General features: G+C 33.5%; 1 protein-coding gene across 5 annotated transcripts in view; it reads right to left on the bottom strand.

Moving 5' to 3' along the window:
* Positions 1-2,103: 2,103 nt before the first annotated feature.
* The window catches only part of FSTL5 (follistatin like 5), a 295,874-nt gene continuing 281,292 nt past the window's right edge, over positions 2,104-16,685 (bottom strand). For all 5 annotated transcript variants that reach the window (XM_064652364.1, XM_064652368.1, XM_064652367.1 and 2 more), the window contains one exon: positions 2,104-4,548. In XM_064652364.1, coding sequence (XP_064508434.1) covers positions 3,846-4,548 — 703 coding nt within the window. In that variant the 3' untranslated portion in view covers positions 2,104-3,845. The remainder of the gene's footprint in view (positions 4,549-16,685) is intronic.

Raw genomic sequence — 16,685 nt, forward strand, 5'->3', positions numbered from 1 at the left:
AATACTATGATAGTCATAAATGACCACACATCCTTTAACCTGTATTTATAAACAGCCTTACTTAACTATACGGTGTGAGAGGAATGCTCCATAAAAACTCAGTCTATGCAGTTGTTTAACTAGCAGTATCTCTCACAATTTGATATTATAAACCAAGCAAATGGAAAGTATACAAATGAAGACAGATGAAAATATTCTGGACCACATGAAAAAAGTGAAAAATTGCAAGATAATATTTTGAAATAAAAATTTCTACTAGTTTATAAAAGAGACTTTTATAAAAGAGGTTTTTTATAAAAGAATTTTTTTAAAAAAAACCCCAGCACTAAATCTCTATTTTTAATCCCTCATATATTGATTGATATACATAAAGTAGTACAGCAAATAACTAGCTGTTTATAAGTATGGAATATTATTTTTAAAGATACCTTTGGGCATGAGCTATTAAAAATGTCTACTACCAAACCGAAGGAAAAACTAGGATATTTTTTAACTTTGGCACCACTTTTTCTTCTCTTTGATGTTTCTTAAAGTAGCCTGAGAGAGCCTTTTCTCCATGTGTCATAAATATTATAGTTTTTAAATACCTTAAGAAAAGCAGCTCTATCATCACGATCCCTGGCGAAGAGCACTCGTTTTGTCCTCACATGTTCTTCTCATATTTTTAGTGTACAGGAACATAGTGAAACCTTTGAGCAGCTGTGACAGAGTTTTGTTGTAATGTACATTTGGCTTCTTCCATTGCATTTCCATTATCTTCCACTACTGTTCTCTAATGTATTTCTGCAAGGAAATTCTAAATCTTGAAAGTTTGTAATAGCTTGTGAAAAACAGTGTTTACCGCATGCTAAGAGAAGGCATTTTTTGCCTCTGCTTTCCTAATTAGGAATTAGGAAAGACAGGATTCAAAACCAACTGTTGCACTGTATAATTGAAAACCGGAAACACTGAAGACAGTGTTTGATTTTTCATTTATTCAATGGGATCAAATGACTCATATACACCAGAAACCTTTTTAAGTTCCAAACAATGGGACAGAAGCAAACTGCAGTCCTTGAGCTATTACATTGGACTAGCTAAAAAAAGTACTGGGAATTGGCAGAAGTCCTTTGCCAAACAGCTTTAGCTAAAGTCAACAACATTCTTGGTTTGGGAATATAGAGATTGGTTTCAGTCAAGAATTCAAAGCTGATGGGGATAGTTTCTATACTACACAAATTACTGTGATGTTATCGACATAGTTAAATCTGTGAAGTTTATTAGTAGAGGGTTTTGTCTCCTTTTTCACATAATAAGCAACATACCAAGTTTTCAAACTGCTCCAGCTGCCAAACATTGCTAATACAAAAGAATAAGGTGCTGCCAAAACTGAAAACTGACTTGGTCTTTGATATTGGAAGAGAGATCATGTACAGCACGGGAATGTTTAATGTTAAAAGGCCAGGAGAGGGTACAGTAAGTGTAGAATCCCCTTACGCTGAGCAGACTGGACAGAGTGGTTTAGCTATGCTACTAGAGTGCAGGCTTCTTGTTTTGGGCTTGTATGTTAGTACAACTTCTATACTAGAGGTTTTTAGCTCCAGAGGCTAGACTTTAGAATAGACATCTGTCTGCACTCTGATTACTCTGTGCCTAATTGATTAATAGAATCATAGAATGGCTAGGCTTGGAAGGGACCTGCTGGTCATGCCTCTTTTGATGCAGCCCAGGATGGAGTTGGATTTCTGGGCTGAAGCTCACATGAGTCATACTGAGCTTTTCATCCACAAACACACCCAAGTCTTTCTCTCCAAGGCTAGTCTCAATACTTTCTCCTCCCAGCCTGTACTTGTGCTTTAGATATGCTAATAGATGAGCTTGTGCTAATAGGTGAGCTTTTCTTTGCAGCAGCCAAAGGAAACCTTTCCAGTCAGTTAAGTTTTTCTAAAAAGTTTTCTTTCCACACTGCTTATTATTATATAAATATATATATGTGAAAATACATCTATTTTTATACATAAATATATATATATATATATATATATAAATAATAGGCACTTTCAAATAAAATCTGTGTTACTTGCCACTTCAGTGTGGCTATATTGGACCATTCACCAAAGTCAGTACTGTTTAAAATTTATGGGGTTTATTCTCCTTTTGTCAAGCATTTTCTACATACAGAACATTCACGTGGTATAAATTACAGAACAAAAAATGCATGAGACAGACTACTGCAATTAAGTGAGTAACAGACAGTTTACATGATTCTTGTTTGTTCACAATGGAGAAGAGCTGTTAAAAAGGAAAGATTCAGTAGCTAGAAATGTAAGCAAACTCTTATCTCAGTTAAATCTACCTACCAGGAGGTTTGCTCAAGCTAAAGAGAGATCTACTGTACCACACAGGGCAGGATGATAAATGCACACAAGATTACAATGCTAAAAAATCCCAGATTTCTAAGCAATTTTACACAATCTAAATCGGAGTAAAATTTTGTTTAAAAAAAGATTTTTTTTTCTGATTGCCTTCAGTAAACAGAGGTCAGTTTAAGAGCTTATAAGCATTCTTTAGCAAAAACATAATAAAAATAAAAATACTCCCAAACTTCTAAGTCATTTCTCTGAGTCTGGGATAGCTGTTTACTGCTGGCTTTCTGATCCTATTGATTTGTTACTCTACTTCTGGGAAACTTATTTTTTCCATTTACATATTTAACCAGTGTAAATATTAGAATTCTAAGTAAACAAACTATAAAAGATACAAAGTTTTTGTTGTTTGGGTTTTTTTGCGCTAGTCCAATTGGATGCATGGAATAGAAAACCTGTTGAGCTAACCAAATGGTTTAAAAAATATGGATCAATGGTACAATGAATAAGGAAAACTTGAATAAGTCTACTTGTTGTAGACTTCAGTCTCTGCATTTTCATTTTCTTAAAATGCATTTACTTTAGTTTTAATTAACAATTTCCTCAACGATATAAGTGAAGCTTTGTGATGCCAGGTTTTTAGGATGTGGTTTACTCTGAAAGGATGTGAGATATTTCTTTTCAGTAGACCTGAAATCCCTTGCTGATGCAACCCTGTGATAGCTGAAAAATCTAATATCTATTTTTTTCTAAAAAAAAGGTTAAGCTTCTGCAAGCAGCTCTTTCAACTAAGATTCACCATAAAAATAAACTCCAAAATGCAGTGATTGGAAAACACTGCAAATATAATTTCTCTCTTTTTTTTTTTTCTTCTCTCCGTATATGTTCCACAACTTGAGACTAGAAATTTGATACCAAAACTTTCCTTCCAATGAGAAGCAATCCTGTAGCCAAAGTGGGAATAAATTTTATAATTTCTATGTTTATCTTTCTTGTGAGACTTTCGCTTCAAGGCACAAAAAGATTTAACAGTGGACTGGACAAAACAGGGCATAACATTTCAGTTTAAGGAGTCAAAGGTTGTACAACAGCTATTATTTTGTGTCTGAAGCAAACCAAACAAAAATTTGAATCATATTAAAGTCTTCCATTTACAAATGCAAAGTATCATATTAAATTGTCTGAAGCTTTTTTGGGGTGTTTTTCTTCCTACTTCCTTTAAAATAATTTATTATACTTACCTCTGATTTCAGTATTTATTAATTTCGGTCAAACAACACAATGTCAGCTGATAATTGATAAGGAGTACCATTATCAAATAGCCACTGTTTTAGTAACTTTTATGTGGAAGTTGATTCAAATTGTGTTCAAGTCAAAGAAATAATGGGTATGGAAGGGTCCTACAATTTAAAATTAAAATGGTGTAAATTTGAATAGTGGTGTAATTTAAGTTCAGTGTACCGTAAAACTATTAATTCAGTAAATATCTAACATAGAACCTTATGCTTCTCCAACCCAAATTACTGTGTTTCCTCTCTCAACTTCAGTGATTTCACAATTTAACTTATTGAGCCGTCCATCCAGGATAAACAGAGATTCCTTGGAAGGGGTCATGAGATACTGCCCAAAAAGGCCACTGTCTTTTATAAGACGATTCTTACTGTTCCAAGGCCATTCGCCTGCCTTGATGGGCTCCTTCAGACTCTTCACCATCTTGACCTTGCCAGAGGAGAGCTCCATGAAGAGAACGTCAGTTTGTGTGCTGGAGCTGCAGTAGACGTTGTATTGATGAGCTTCAGTGAATGATGGCTGAAAAGCTACATCAGATATGTGCAAATTAGTGTGAATGTCAAAAGCATCCTGTATTTCTCCTCTCATCGTTATGGACTGGATCCTCATGAGACCTTTTGCATCATCAATGCTGACAAGGTAGTGTCCATCTGGAGAGATATGTGGTGTGCCTGTTACGTCGCCATTGTAACCAATCACAGAATCAGTAACGCTGTCCACTATGAGCTGTGGTAGGACAGCCCCAGTAGTATCAGGCTTACAGCAGATAAAAAGATAGCCTCCAAGATGTGTATAAGCCAGTGACTGAGGAATGCAATTATAATCCTTTAAACTAATTGTCTTGATGTACGACATTGTTTCTAGATCAATTTTTTGGAGCACAGGCTCATCCTTATGAAGAATATATCCAAACCTGAAAGGAAAAGCACAAAATCAAAGAAAGTTAGATCTACTGTGTGCATCAATATACAAATGAGGAAGGCCTCCATAAGGAAAGGAGACAAGTTAATATGTGCAGTAGTGTATTGCTATATAAATGTCAGCTTCAGATATTTCAGATATTAAGCAATTTATAATATTTAATTTTTAGTGTTTTTGTAATTTAGAGTGCATCAAATAAAATGTCTAAAAACTATTTATCTGATTAATTGGAAAAGTTCTTCTTTCCTATTGACATAGGGGAAAAGGTAAATATTACTCTTAGCATATCTATTCACTTCTAACTTTTACAAAAACCAGGAAGGAGAAAAAGACTGAGTATCAATAGATAGTACATCCAAAATATTTGAATTTGCTTCATACAGTTCTTTGATTTTCTTGAGAACATCAGCTTAACCCAGTGCTCATTTTTATTCAGATAATTATCTGAATCTTCCTTATTTTAATTCAGTAGAAATGAATAGCATAAAAGGATCTAAGTTTATGCCCCCTAACTATTCAAGTATCATATTTCTTACAATTTAAATGACCCTTTATGCTTTTCCATACATCAAAAAAAAACTTTCACTGAACAAGAATATGGTTAAACTTTAAAATCCTAGAACTGATTGTTTATTACCTTTTAAATATAAACGATATGACTATTCTTTAACGTTGATGTATAAGTTCTGACTGCACAACCATTTGACTATATATATATATGTGCAAAAAAACATAATTCTAAATATTATGGAGTCATGTATATTAGTTTTGCTTATCTAAGTAGATTTCACAGCACTTTTCCCAAAAAGCTATTTTCCTTTGGCACATTTCTTGACATTTTCCTCTGAATCGTTGATCTAAGAATGAAGCTGCATGCTTATATACATGATTTAAAAATACCTTTCACATTCTATTGATATAAATCCCTATATCAGATAGAATATTCCAACAATTAAGTTGACAATAACACAACATTTTCACACTATACTTGCAATCCCAGTGTATTTACTAATCAGTGAATCACCAAAATAACAAGCGAAAAGGGTTTCAAAACAATGTTCTGTCAGTTCCCCTGACATAAGTCTACCTGTGATTACAAGTTGAGCTGACTGTGAGATCATTTTTCTCTTTGATTATTCAGTCACTTATAAATATATGTAGTCTGAATTCAATCATCTTGGTTAGGAAAAGGGTGAGTGAGCCTTTTTGGAAGTTACGTCAAGATAACAATTGCTGTTACTTTCCTATTCATGAGGTCTGCTGTTCTGCCATAGAGAAAGACTAGGGTCATCAGGCAGAAACTGTTTTTTAGCTTTTTTGACAACCTAACATCTTTTTCTTAATCTTTTTGGGTAGCCATGAAGTCATTGATTCCTGATTCCATTATTAATTAGTAAGCATTTTTCAGTTATAAGAAACAGACTTGTGTTGTGTTATGTATAGAATCATCCTGTAAGAGAAAATGTTAAATAGCAAACAACACTGACATTTCAAAGGTCTCCATGTTAAATAACTGTTAATGTTACACACCAGCAGTGGCTGCAAAAGGATGATAGAATTGGTTTATTGATTATCTTTTACATAACAGCCTCCATTGTAGAGCAACAATCAGTGAACTATCCATAGACATTCACAATAGGAAAAAGGGAAAATATCTAATTTTAGGTCATTATGATGACAAGTACTGAATAACTTTATTTTCAGCTGTTATAATATTATTTAATCTATTTTAATATTAGTACACAGCATGGACATTTTTTTGTTTTGATCTCAGTTTCAGAAGCAAACACAGAGAAAATATTTTTTGTTTGAGTTTGGCAAGCTGACTAGGTTTGAAAACATTATTTTTCTCTTTCAGTGTACCAATATATAGTAATGGGAAAGCATAGGAAATCTTATTTAAAAGAGAAAGAAAGGGCTCTCACAGGGGTGTTTTTAGCTTATGTAGGCACTAAACCACAAACATATCCAAGTGAAATTTTCCAATATGCATAAACACATGTAAAATCAATACTGTGATTTTGAAAATCCCATCAGACATCATCTACATGATTAAATATATATTTTTGAAAGTTTGGCCTATTGTTTTCAGTAACTGTATTAAATATAGTTATAAATTGTTTTCTGTAATGAATCAGTCATTTAACATTTTAATATATTTGATATATTTTACTGTATATATGTGTCTATTATATTTTATGGTACCTTCATGTAACCAAGAAAAAGACTTAAAATTTCACCGTATGTTTTGAGTTGCACTCTATTTTCTATCCCATTTGAGAGAAAATACAAGTCATCTTTAAAAAAAAACCTAAAAAATTTTAAATAATTTTCTACCACAAAACAAGTTTAAGAATCTAAAAAAATATATTTTAAACTGTTCAAACCCTAAAAGAACTTTCATTTATCATATGCCACCTGGACAAGAAAGAAAAAGAAATCTTTATGCTGCCTGCCAATCTTTTTTTTTTTTTTCCGAAGATTATTCCAGCTCGTAAAAATTACTCTTTTTTCTGAAGTAAAATACAAATGCAAAATAAGATTAGCATCAATTATCTAAATCAGCAAATCTTACTTGCTGATTCAAAACGTGATTAAAATGAAGGATTTAAATCAATTTGATTCAAAGAAATTTCCCTTGCTTATTATTTGATTAAGCAGTGTTAGTGATCAATTTATGAGATATTTTTGCATTCAAATGTTATTGATTTCAAGAGGAATACATAATTTACTAATATTTGCTTCTCAAATGTTATTTCTAGCATACATGTTTTTGAACCACAGCTTATGATAACTTTGAGTGCATAAACCCCTTGATTCCTGGAACTGAGTGTGTTCTCTGAAGTGAAGGAAAGGGTCTTGTATACCTTCCCTAAGGGTAACATCCTTGAAGGTATGCAAAGACTCACACTTGACATCTAGCTTTCCCCACGGAGGAGAACAGAGTCACTGGTTTGTTCTTTAGCTTCTCATTACCTGGTGGTACCTTCTGCCACACAAATCCCCTAATCTCTGCCAGTTAAAAGGTTTGCATAAGCATTCCACAGCGCATGTCATTAAGATGAATCTAGTCACTGTGAAATCCTTTAAATGCTCTAAATGTTTTTTTGAATAACCTACTTGGTGTGAATGAAATAGTTTAGGAGTCACAGAAGAACGTGGGTATAAACCTTCTGACTAGCACAGGCAGATTTTAAAATAAAGGATGCTTGTCCACAGCATGGGACTCCAGATCCCTATGATTAATCACATTCTTATTGTAGATCTAATCAGCAAATAAATCAGCTGATAACATATCCTGTCTCAAGCATTTTGATCAAAACTTCCCTAAGCATTATGGTTTCTTATGCAGCTTTGTCTATCTCTTTGTAACATTTAGTTCACAGTTCAAAAGGCCACAACTAAGAAGCTTACAGTATCTTGGGAAGATTGTTCCTGCGATGTAAAGTCACTTCAGCTTTGGTAATTGAGTTTAATTGAAACTGGCTTCAAAATTCTGACTATCTTATCTTGATGCTGTATTTATTGCACTTAGGAGGTCTACTGCCCCTTGCTCTGAAGCTATTAAGAAACTTGATTTTATATGCTGCAGCAGCTAATAATATATGTTCTGATAATCACTTATGCCATTTACAATGTATTTTAAATTGTGCAAGGAGTAGTCTAATATATTTTTTTTTTCCTGTGGTTGTTTCTTTTCAACTTTGTACACTTACAATTATTTACAGCTATCCATGCTATTTTTTGCTTTCTACTTGGGTCTGAATGGGAAACAGGGAGATGTGTTCTCCCTTCCTTCCTTAAAGTATCGACTTCTCTACCCCTGAAAAAATATAATTCCACTTTCTTATAACGTTAACACACAAAACATCTTTAGCTTTATAATGTTTTCTAGTTCAAGCTTTAAAAAGTCACTATTTTGGACACAGATGTAAGGTTAACCTAGAAGGTAATGCTTTTGGAGCGGAGTACACTAGAAGATAACCTATGTGAGCAGAATAATACATTGAATTTAAGTAGCAGTTTTTCTTACTGATTTCAAAGCACTGTGCAGATATTATAGCAAGTAAAGAAAGCTGAATGACTGGCCTAAGGCTGTATAATGATCCACTGACAAGGTCTGGGTGAAAATACAGGTTAGCTAAGGCCCTACATGGTTTCTAGCCTGTCATACTACAGGGTACCATTGCAACTGAGGTACGAAAAAGACGTAAGAAAGCACATAAACCAAAAATATATAATTTCGAATAAGAGCATAGGAAATCATCCTGTCAAAATAAATTTTTGAATATTAAAAATAGACAGAATTTTGGACCTGGTTGTGAGAGAAAAGGCAAAGCATGAAGTTGGTAAACCTTCACAAAGGAGTTACCCTTCCCAAAACCAGATGCATGGCTGCCCAAAAGGAATTTATTAAAACTCATTAGAAAGATAGGATTTTTTTCAATACTACTGTTTAAACAATTCTTTCTTGGCTGTCATACTGCCTGTAACATTTCTGTGCTCCAATTAAAATTCAGTAAATCTGGACAGAAGTGTAAATACCCAAACAGTCCAACAATACAGATAAAAAGAAGTGGTGAAAAAATCGTTTCAAGGCTGCCAGTCTTCTTGGATGTAAAGGGATTTGGCAAGCTGTGTGTTTGATATGTTTGTCTGCCTGCCTCAGTGAGAGATGTGTGGCTGGAGTTTTGAGAAGCTGAACAAATTAAGAGAGGTCTGTTCATGTGCCTGTGAGGTTTGTGTGACTGATTCTTAGTCTCTGAGAATTGCTAGGCAGAGGCGTAAGGATGGAAAAAGTAATGAAGTTTTGGAAGGAAGATACAGAAGGGAAAAGGGGAAGTGAAGAAAACTGATAAGGAAAGCTGAGAATTCCATGTCTGGTATAGTTAAAAAAAAAACCACCACAACAAAGAATTAGAAAATATATATTTGTTACCTAAAGATGAGAAAGTATTTTCCAAGCCACTAACAACTGAGGAAGGTGATAAACAGGTTTTTTATAGGAATATATATCTGTCAGGTCAGATAATTTCTTCCAAATAATTTTGAAAGAGTTGACTAGCTGTTAACATTTTAATAAATCTCAGAATAAAAGAAAAATTTGGAAAGTCTTAAAAACAGGTTGTTGCAATTCTCATAAGACAAAGTCAGGTATCCCAGCTATGCTGAATAGCTTGATGCATATCCAAGGGAAATAATAAAATAGATGATATGAAGATGAAATCATGAATATGATACAGTCAACATAGGTTTATGAAAAAATGAACTTTGTGAGACAAAACTAATTTAATTTTTTTATTAGAAAACCATCTAAAGGTAACTTAATATCAGGAGGGCATACCTTTCTTGGAATAAAAACTGATACCTGAAGGAAAAATAATTTCTTTGCAATAAAATGTAGTTGTCAATGCAGAATCATCATTTTGCAGGGCACTTTTGCTTCTGTTTGGTAAAAATACTGATACGCCACAAAATTTTCATTGATGATTTCAAAGTAAATACCTGTCCATGACACTAAGGATACACATAATGACAGAAAAATCATTATTATAGTCAGTTGCTCATTTAAGCAAATGTGTTCAAAGGTAGCCAAGTGTAAAGCTGAGCAACTTGACACATGAGTGAGGAATAGAGGACATGCATATAGAATAATATCCTAAAAAGTAGTGACTCTGAAAGGATTTAAGGATCATAGCAGACACACAGGTCAATATAAAATCTGAGTCTAATGAGAGAAAAAATTGAAGACCCTAAAGCCTTTGTAAAGTCCTTGGACGTATATACAGAGAGAGATGAATAAGAATAATGTAACAGACTCATATCTGTATTCTATACTGGGGAGATGAGACTAAGAATGCTTTATATAATTTCATTTCTGCCCTTTTAAAAAGGAATATTAAAAAATCAGAGGCAAGGAAAAATGTAAAAATTATTTGAGGAATGGAGACAATTATTTTATTCAAAAGTCTGAATTCAGTATAATAATGACTGCAGACTGAAACCAGATAAATTTAAATTAAGAATATGCAATTTTTTCTAGCAATGGGGACAATAAACCATTGCAACAAACTACCAGAGAGGCGATTAATTTTCTGTGGTGGGAATCTCTTGGTAAAGACTATGCTAATATCTACTATCAAAGTAGATGTAGATTAGGAAGTATTAGATTTATTATCTGAATCTCTTGATGACTATTTGAAATGTTTAAAATCTACAGTATAGAAAAAAAGTCAGACAAAATGTTCTCATGGTCTTTTCTAGCTTGTGAATATATGAAAGACCAATTTTTTGGCTTTGCTCATACAACCAAAATTGCATAAGTACAGTAGATTTTAATCTTATGCTACTCATTCATTTGCTGAGATTTTAAGCAGCCATGTGTTTCAAATATAATGAAATAATTGTGTTTTGATACAATACCTTATTTCACACACACAGCCCACACACGCGCACACACACAATGCACACTCACGAGTAGTATGCAGAGGAATCCGTCTTTCTGCAGGCCTGAGGTTGTGACACCACTTTTCTGTCTACTGTAAGGAGTTGGTTTTTAAAACTTATCTTACACTTTTTCTGATCTTAACTAATTTTAAATTTCTCACAGGACTTATTAGTAATTTGACAAATACTGATCTTTCACGCACACACACATATTTTTAAAACAAACATCCCCTTGACAACATGTCAGTCTCTAAATTCAGGAAGTTTGTGAATTTCTTGTAATGTTATAACTATACAACTGTAACAGCTATAATTTCACTTGGGATGAAAGATGTTCTAAGGCTGGGATGGTCATTCTTTTAAGGTTTATTGATCTAAATGTAGAAGGTCATAGTGGATAGGTTGGAGGAACAGTGATAGATCATGGAGACCTGCTTCAAAAGAGTTACTTGTTTATACCCAGCAGTGATGAGTTGTAAGTAAGTTTTAGCCCAGTGTCCAATAACCTAATTGCTGCCTTCTAACAGGTGAATCTGTCTGTACTTCCTCCTGGGTAGTATTAAGAACCTTCTCAGAATGCCAGTGTCAGATTATTAACTGTCATTGCCAGACTGGCCTTCATCTTTCTGATGAAGAGGCAAAAGCAACTGTAAGCAAAAAAAATACTTTGGAAATCTGTCAGAAAACAGTATTGCAAGTCACCAAGATGACAGTTTTAGATTGCTCAGGTTAGTAGTCTGGGGGATGCAAAAAAGCTGTATGTAATAAAAAAGGGTAAGAAAATGTTGTCCTCCAGGGGTGTCTATAGACCCGGTAAAATAGGGACATTTTACAAAATTGGTACTAGAAGGAGTTTTGTGTAAACCAAATCAGTAAGTGCATGTGCTGAGCTTTCATTTTTCCATTCAAAGTAAAGCAAACTTATTAAATCTGAGTAAAGAAGTGTGCACTACTACTCTGTGTTCTATAGGCAGCTGAACCCAACTTTAAGTTACCATAATATTGTAACTTTCTAAAGCACTTGGCTATCTAAAAGGATTAAAAAAATACAGCCATTCATAATCATGTGATGAAATTGTGTCTGTCACCTGTGTCCAGCTAGCCTGCTTTTTATGATTAGGCTGTTGCAAAATAACAAGTGATAGTTGAGGTTACCTTCACTTTTCCTGAATGTTTTATAGATAGTTGATGGAATATTTAATGCAAAGTTTCCTCTTATATAGACTGATATGTAGAAGCCTCCCACCATTCATTAATCCCTGATTAATATTTATGAGAATTTCAACCCTCATGTCTCTTCTATGCAGTGAAATCATGCACAATATCAGACAGCACATGAGGGTGTTTGTCACAGTGCACATTGGAATCATGTGTAACGTAAGCCTGACAGACTTGAGAGCAAATCATCACATTTCCAATAATTTATTTTGCAGCTAATGCAAGTGAGAATCTGAACACTGGGGCCATATCACTCCAATTGGAGTAAATGCTAGAACTGTGAAATCTATGATTGTTTCTTTCTTCACTTATTCCATATGAATAAATAACAAAGATTTTAATTCCAGATTTTCAGTATTTTCAACCATATGTTGTGACAAACAGTTAAGAGAAATAGGAATAATAATACTCATCAACTCTATAGCACTTTCTGTAAGAGTAGTATGATGAATTTGGCTGCGATGAAGTTAAATTTGTCATACCAACCTGTATGGTGCTGTAAATTTGGAAAAAAAAAAGTGTCAATAACCCACTAATGTTTTAGCTACTGTTGAGCATTGTTGGCTCAACAGAATCAAGGCCTTCCCTGTTTCTTACTCTGCCATCTCCACAAGTCAGCTGGGGATTTGGAAGAGGTTGAGAGGTGACACAGCTGGCTACCCAAAGGATAGCCATGCCATGTAACATTATGTTCAACAATAAAATTTCTTCCAAAGTACCTGTTGCTCTTGCTAGGTGGGGACTCAGCTGCTGTCTGGGGATAAAACACCACAGGGAGTCATTAGTTTTACAAAATGAGCTTTACAGTACCCAGACACAGGGAAACTAAAGAAACTGTCCAAACCAATTTAAAAGAGACAGGAAAAATATCCTAAAAGTCATTAATTGCAAAATGCATTAAAAAAAAAGGAGTTCATCTCATATGGATGACTGACTTATTTTTCTAATTTTAATGATAAAACATGCTCACATATTTAAGAGTAGCATAATCACAGTGATGAAGTTAACATGTTAGAAATTATTACTTTTCTTATTGTGTCACAAAATTAATTCAAGGGTAGATTTTTAAACTATTTTTAAAGCACTTCAAAAGTATTTAAAATATGGGATTTTGTTCCTAGTTTTATAGGACTGTAAGCTTGTATGTAACACAAGAAGGAACAGTAAGCCTAGGAATTGCATCATTCTTTTCCCAAAAGAGTTGCCATAATTACCACTATCCTAATTCCCTACCTACAAAACTAACTGCCAAACTATTAAGCTGAAAACTCTCATTGTCAAACTGAAAAAGTAATCCATAGAGCAAGTAAGATTAATGCTATACCAAAACTCCTCCTCTCTCTCACCAGAATATCAAATGTCTCAAACTAGGGGAAATCTTTCAGCAAGTGGAATAACGTGCTCACAGGTACTTGCCCATCATTGAGAAGTAACTTATGACATGAGACACTAACATCAAACTCATATTTTAAAAAATATTAATTTTGGAAATCTTACTAGGTATTATTGTTAGATATCCACATTACCAGTTTTTACAAGTGTTACTCTCCTCCCACTTTTCATATCCAGTTTTCATATTTTTTTCCCCACAAAATTTCTATCACCTTAAGTTCCATTATTTGTGACAGGTATAAAGGATAAAACCAAATTTTTTTTCCTTACATGCTATACAACTTTCTCTTATGAAAAAGCTTGAAAGTGCAGATTATCGTACCACAGCAAGATTTATATAACTGGCTCCCTTTCACTGTGCAAAATAAATTATTCAATCACTGTCCTCTAAGGTGGTGAGCTACTTTCAAACCAGATTGAAACTCCCTGTTAATATAAAAAAATAGTTTATTATGTTATTAGTTTATTAGTTTATTATATTAGTTATTCGAGAAACTTATATTGGTTTTATATAAAATTCCTGTCAAGTTTTTTATCAAGTCTGTTCAGCCTAAGTAGCTTTGAGTGTTGCATAGCTCAATGGGAATATTTTGATTTTGGGGAACAAATATATTTTTCCTCTCAAATACATTACTGTTCTTATATATCTCTTACATCATTGCTCTTTCTATCTATACCAAAAATGCTTTTAATGTGATTAAACAATTTAAAATATGTACAGCTTCCTGCTCTTTTTTTGTGGGTTTGTTCTATAAAAAGAAGCTAGATTTCAACAAATTAATTACAAAATGTATTGTAGAAATATTACTGGTAGAATGTATTGGTAGTGGTAAGTCAACCTGAAAGACAGAAATTTTACTGAAATCTTTAGTGACTTACCTAGTTCTTAAAATTAAGAAATGTGTACTTTAGACTAAGTGCATATACAAAATGAGCATGCTGATGAAATGGCCAGTTTAATTTTATATACTGTATTTTTTATAATCTAGTCTTTTCAGTGGTTTATTAAAAATTGATATATGAACCAGGAATTAAAACAATTACAAAACCAATACATCTTTTAACTGTGTCTCTTCCAGAGTAGATAAACATATAAATTTGTTTATATTTACTGCCTTCTGTTTTGAAATAAACAAGAAAACACATATTTCTGTGGTGCTATTTAAACACAGCTGCTTCCCTCCTCTTCGATCATATCAGCAGTCAATTAGGAGCTTGAAGAATTGCCATCACGACTGTACAGCCTCACCACAACTCCTCACTACAAAAAACACTCTCTAAGGTAATATTTCTTTCCTGTAGACACCTACCTTTCTATTCATAACTATGCATGTCTACATATGAGTTAAACATCTAAGTTGCTATTTTTGACAGCAGAAATCTAGTCCATACAGTCAACAGAGTCCAAAGGGTTTGCTAAGATGATCAGTACCAGAGGCCTGTATTTTTGTCACCAGAGGATGAAAAAAATTGCCTTCCAAACTCCATTATCTGTATAGACTAGATCTTCATTATAGCAGAAGACAGGCAGCTTATGCCCATGGGTACACTGCATTTTCACACCTAAATCTAGGTGCCTGCAATCGGAACACCACACTAACCATAAGCATCCCATTGTCATGAAAACATCCAAATATAGTCTTATAAAACTTTGCATAGATTTTGAAAATTGAAGTTTAAATGACTGACACTATATCAAGATATGACTAAGAGCTACAATTATGTTTTAAATGTGACTGTTTCTCTGAACCATTATAATAAGTTCAGGTATCATATAGCTATAAAGGCCATTAAACCTGCCCTTAGTGGTTAGAAATTAAAATGACAGCTTAGAGGAACAGCTAGCACTATTGCAAGTGCCTGGATAGAGAGAAGAATGTTCTATAAGTTTCCAAGCAAAACAATCCTAAAAGCAGAGATGTCCCTCCAGAATTTTCAGGGATCTCTGAAGATGGTTTTCACAGCTCTCAAAGGATAGCTTTAACAGAAACCCATTAATTCACTTTGTTTTCCACAAAAGGTGTATTTTTCCAGCCATAACAATCAACTTCAATATTTTCTCAAGGCTAGAGAGTCATCAAACAGACAAATGAAAACTCTTCAGAGACTGCCTTTCATTTTGATCTTCTTAGGGTTTTGCAGAGCTCTAAGAAGTGCATGCAAACCTTATATGTGACTTTTCCATAAACAACTTTGTTTATTACAGTATCTTAGTGAACTGTATTGTCATGTTATTATCAAAATATTTGACATAGTCTATTAGAACTAACACCATAGTTACTACAAAATATCTAGATGGAATCAGATTCAGATGCTAAATTTGCAAATGATAACAAATATTTTTCAAGAAATACTAAATATAATGGAATGTGGCTAGTAACCCTGCTATATGTACTGATTTAAAAAGTTTAGGAAATTTCCTGTTTTTCAAAGAATATTTTTTTAGGTGCTTCTGTGGACAGGAACTATGAAAGCTGTGCAAGGGAATTGCACACCTCCTATGTTACACAATTTTTCCCATTCTAAAGCAGGAGTCCCACAGGGATAACACAGGAAGAAAGTCAAGCCTATTGAGGCACTATTATTTGAATTAACTATACAAGTCAGGCCCAAATTGTCTTACCTTTATTTATTGTCTTTATAATACAGTGATTATTGTTTATAATACACTAGATTATTGTTTAAAGCATACTAAAGCAAAGATCATAAGAGAAAAAAATCATGTAGAAGAAACTCAAGGCAGGACTTAGACCAGTCCTCTATAAACAAAGTTTGTATTCATTTGCTGCATTTGAAAACCTTTAAATTTATCCTGCAACAATACTACATCTTCAGCAATTCTTCAGACTGAAGGATAAGACTGAGACCTATATCTAAAAAAAAATAGTAGAGATGCAATCTTACTTTGATGGGAAGCTCTAGCCAATTAAAGGCTGAATTAATAATTAACTGGATATATCCATACAAAGTGCCCAAATCATATGAATTCTGGCACTGCTGCTTCAAAATTGTTTTAGCAAGGTATCATTTTTTCCACTCTTCAGATAGAGCAAGTTACTTTGCATCTCCTAT

Source organism: Pseudopipra pipra, chromosome 4, assembly GCF_036250125.1.
Source record: "Pseudopipra pipra isolate bDixPip1 chromosome 4, bDixPip1.hap1, whole genome shotgun sequence".
NCBI classification, from domain to species: domain Eukaryota; kingdom Metazoa; phylum Chordata; class Aves; order Passeriformes; family Pipridae; genus Pseudopipra; species Pseudopipra pipra.